At 33.5% G+C, this 4,409-nt stretch overlaps 1 protein-coding gene across 1 annotated transcript; it reads right to left on the bottom strand.

Annotated features, from left to right (window-relative positions):
- Positions 1-1,625: 1,625 nt before the first annotated feature.
- LOC134244444 (uncharacterized) lies at positions 1,626-2,210 on the bottom strand. The gene is made up of 2 exons (XM_062726705.1): positions 2,121-2,210; positions 1,626-2,014 (listed from the first exon to the last, which is right to left on the bottom strand). Exons 1-2 carry the CDS (start codon positions 2,143-2,145, stop codon positions 1,638-1,640), a joined length of 402 nt encoding a protein of 133 aa, XP_062582689.1. The 5' UTR covers positions 2,146-2,210; the 3' UTR covers positions 1,626-1,637.
- Between the last annotated feature and the right edge of the window lie 2,199 nt (positions 2,211-4,409).

The following is a 4,409-nucleotide window of genomic DNA, read 5'->3' as shown; positions in this document are numbered from 1 at the left end:
TTTTTGAAACAAAAAAACTGTGAACCATTTCTGATTTTATTTCTCGTATTTATCTGATAAATAAATTGAACTTAAAAAAATGTTAAATTAAATTTCGTCGGTTACAAAGTGGTCATAATTGTTACAACGCATTTGCAGGTATCCTCCCATTGGTTTTATATCTACAAGAGTTTACAATGTTTTACAGTTATCAATTAACTTGTTCATATTAATTTACACTTTTACCGAGTACCCGGGTACTCGATCGGAAAAACGTCCGAGTAACCGAGTATCAAAAATTGACCGATTTGACATCCCTAATTTAAATGATATGTTTATTATGTTAAACTAATTTAGAAAAACATACAAAAAGCAGTTTATTTGCATTAAATTATAACAATTTACTAGCGTACCCTAAAGCACTTTTTTATACTAGCATACGTACGTACTCTGTGAAGTAGGATCGAATTTCGCCAATGGCAAACTCTCGGGCCTCTCCTACTAACAGTCTAAAAATAACCTCGAATGTACATGTACTACATAGACGCCATGACAACCCCCCTTTTCGAAATAAATGTTGGAAGACCTCTTATCTGTGGAGTATGAAGTTTAACTTTATTGACTGCAATGATATTACCTAAAATATACAAGAGAAGGGACTTCTAAACCCTTCAATCCTATATTCAAATAAACAGGAAATGTATAAAATTTTAACACCGAGTATGTTTTTCTGACCTCTGACGGAAAGGCCCTACTAAGTAACAATGCAATTTCGAATTTTGCCTCTTGTGCATGGTGAAATTTTCGTATGCTTAAGTTAAGGGTTTTGCGGACGATTCTTCTGGCTTAATAACGGTTCATCCTTTCCTTTTTTCTGGCCCACGTGCTCTTTGGGGTTTACCAAAACAGTGGTCTCTGTAAAAGAAATATGGGTACAATAAAATTTGAGATAAAAAGAAACAGGGGAAAAAAAGATTTTTAATCGGGGGGGGGGGGGGGGGTGACCATACTGTAACTGATAACAATCTTACTTCGGTAAGATAAGCTATATTATTTAAATTCCTCCTTCTCGTATATTTTATTAAACGATGCATCCATATCTTAAAAATTAAAGAGAATTTAAAGAAGTTATTACATAAATGACTATAATGAACATGATCCAATCCGGCACCAAAAATGCAGTCTAATCCGGCACAATTTCCATTAAAATTAACCGATTCCAATCCAGCACATGTCAACATTTTTAAATCGAAATATTTTTGTAATAGAATGGGTTATAACAAATAAACATATAACAACGGGTCAGCATTACTCCAAATTATCATTTGTTAGCCACACTCCTGCTGCTGGATGCATAAAACTGTCAAAATCGAAGAAAAAAACAACTCCATGCCGCTTCAAACTCAATCGGAGAAATTTTGCAGTCTTCAGTCGTTAAATGTTCAAGTTAAAGAGACGATAGGAAAAGTAGCAATTAAACACACTATTAAACATTTTACTAGGAATTCGACAGTGTCTTCGAATCAAGGATATCTGACGGTTATCGGGGTTTATTTACCGAAATCTCAGGTACCTACCTTTTTCGATTTGTTCCCGCCGCCATCTTGTTTTGTCCAATCCGGCACGGGATCACGACAGTGTGCTTATAGTTCTCTACATCAATCCCTTTTTTCCGGATTTTTTTTTTTTGCAAGTTCCATTCTATCAAGAAATCCAGAAAAATTTTCTTTGAAATGTTCCAATAAACCATATTTTGCCAGCTGATTCACCAGGACTGGGACATCAAAATTCTGCACATTGTGGCCAACCAAAATGGGCTTGAAAAATTTCTTTAAAAACTCAAGGAAATATCTAAGACCATCCTCTGGAGGGACTGATGTAACTGTTTGTCCTTTATGTTTTAGTACTCCACCAATGTATGTCAGCCGTGTGGCCGCAGAAGCTTCAAGACAAATCTGAGTTGTTGGTCGCATATAGACATTCATCTCTTCATTCCCTGATACCACAGCAATCTGTAGAATATCTGGTGTTCTGGCTACAATTATAATTTAGACAATTAGAACTTACAATGCAAAAATGTAAATTTACATATACCAACAAATAAGAAACTATTTGCAAGCTGAAAAAAATAGTAAACTTACCTAGCCAAAAGTGAAAAAATATCATTGTGGACTACGATCTGGAGAAACTTTGTCTTGCTTCAAAACAATGTCCTGGAGATCAGCATGATCTGACTTGAAAAGCAATCTTTGATTGGTAGGTTTCACCTGTTCAAAAAAGGCAAAAAAGAGAAAATGGAAAAATACATGTATCATTTGATTAATGTCAACAATATCAGCAGTGATCAGTAATATCATGCTTTTGAGTGAATCGCCCAGCTAGTAGACATGGTGCACTTCCTGTTCAGCTTTAATAAAATTTTATTTAAAAATGTAAATTTGAAATATGTATTTGAGTTCATTATATAATGAGACTTATACACAGAGGGGCACATCCAATATTTCAAATTCTAGAAATGTTTGACAACAACAGATCAACAATTACACACAATCTGATCATCAAAGTTAAATATTTATATTTGCTGTGTTTTTCTAGTAAGCTAACTGTGAAATTGATTTGAAAACCATTTTCGTGGATACTCACGCATAGAAATATACACGGAGAAACGTGAGTTAACGTGACATGACAATGAGGCAGCAGCGATGTTAGAAAAAATGCAATGATATATAGGGCAGCGAGAAATTCAAATACTTAGCATATTTTAGTTGCTTCCAAACATGTAAAATGTAAATATAAGGAATGTTTTTCAGTTTAGTGTGAATTATTGGTGTGTGAATCACACAGACTTGCACGTAGGCATATTTTTCATGAAGCGCTAGCGCGCTTCATGAAATATGCCTACGTGACAAGTCTGTGTGATTCACACACCAATAACTCACACAAAAATAAAAGACATTCCTTAAATTAACAACTTTTTTGTGTTATGTTTGAGATTTTTAATTCCGCAAGCATATTTTCACTGTATACAAAGTGCTAATCGAAAATCTACTTGATTTGGATCACTTGCTATATTGATTTGGGTACTCTGGTGCATTATGGGTAAAAAAGAAAATTCTGCAGGAAAAATATGGGTAAAAGTAACTTGAAGAAATTAGAAAACTTATTAAACCTTTATAGAATCAATGTAAATTTATTTGAGAAAATTTTTAAGTTGAAACATGTTAGAAATTCGATACCGTTCTCATTTACTAAGTTAAAATGGGACTTTCGCTCATTTTGAATTATTTCAATTGTTCTTAATTTTTTCAAACTATATGCTGTCGTAAAAGTTAATGTATATTATTTTTCGCCTCAATTCACCCACGAAACATCATCTGATTTCTATAGATTACGCTTTTTAGAGAAATTGGGCTATTTTTGTTTTGAGTGAATGCTATTATATGTTTGCAACATATTTTTGCGATGGCTATACTTTTTTCGGATCCTTTTTGTGATTTGCATGAAATTAAGATTTATTTTTTTTTTGATAAAATTATCGCGATTTAAACAGTTTTGAAAAAAATATTGGCATTCATTATCACAAGAGAAACATTTATCAGTCGAAAGAAGTTAAACAGAAATAAATAGTTATAGAATTTGATGAAATGTGCTATCATTGCTGGTGTTTGTGCGATACTTGATTTGCGTTTTGTCGCGATTGATACAGAAATGCTATGTTTGATTTGCCTAGAATACTTCTTGAAGAATGGAGGTGTATATAGGGGAAGTATAATTCAAAGACACTTTCTCAAGCTTATGTCATTAAATAACTATTGATAAATACCCATTCTTTTGGTCACAATATTTTCACTTATGTTCAGGAAAAAAAGAGCTCCACAAACTATTCGAATTCTCCCCAAAGCTCATGATAGGCGTCATAGGCGTTAAACACTATATGCTACGGTGTCTTCTTGATGGTTGTGTCAGTTTGCTTTAAATAAACGAATTTGTCGAGACAAAAATTTTTTGCCAACTATTATATGTATTCAATTTATCTTGGGTCGTTTTTTGGCTTACTTCTTTCGACCAACTGTTAGACCTTTGTTTTTATACTAAATTTGATTACGAAATGCTCCGTCTACTTGATCATTACATAGGGCTCACAGCGGATATGACCGATCAATAGGGATGCTTAATCCTCCTAGGCACCTGATCCAATCTCTGGTATTCCGGGGGGGGGGGGGGTCCGTTATTATGCCCTGCTCACATATTTGTATTGTTTGTAAATTTTTCGACATAAATCAATGCTCATTATCCTCACTTTTTTTAAATACCAGTAATATTCGACTTTAAAATGGTTTCAGACTCCATTTAGAAAAAAAAACACAATGCATTTATTTTTCCGTACTTTAAACACAAGACTTGGAATAGAAACCTGATCCATTCATATT

The sequence above is a fragment of the Saccostrea cucullata genome, unplaced genomic scaffold (genome assembly GCF_032062105.1).
Source record: "Saccostrea cucullata isolate Sc308-1 unplaced genomic scaffold, CSIRO_AGI_Scuc_v1 ctg359, whole genome shotgun sequence".
Taxonomy (NCBI): Eukaryota; Metazoa; Mollusca; class Bivalvia; order Ostreida; family Ostreidae; genus Saccostrea; species Saccostrea cuccullata.
This window is presented reverse-complemented; position numbering and strand designations above follow the sequence as displayed.

Excerpts from the sequence above, each read along its gene's own strand:
- LOC134244444 (XM_062726705.1), bottom strand. The coding sequence starts at position 2,145 with ATGATATTTTTTCACTTTTGGCTAG. Across the intron at positions 2,015-2,120 it reads ATTTTTTCACTTTTGGCTAG|CCAGAACACCAGATATTCTA; the intron begins GTAAGTTTACTA and ends TTATAATTGTAG.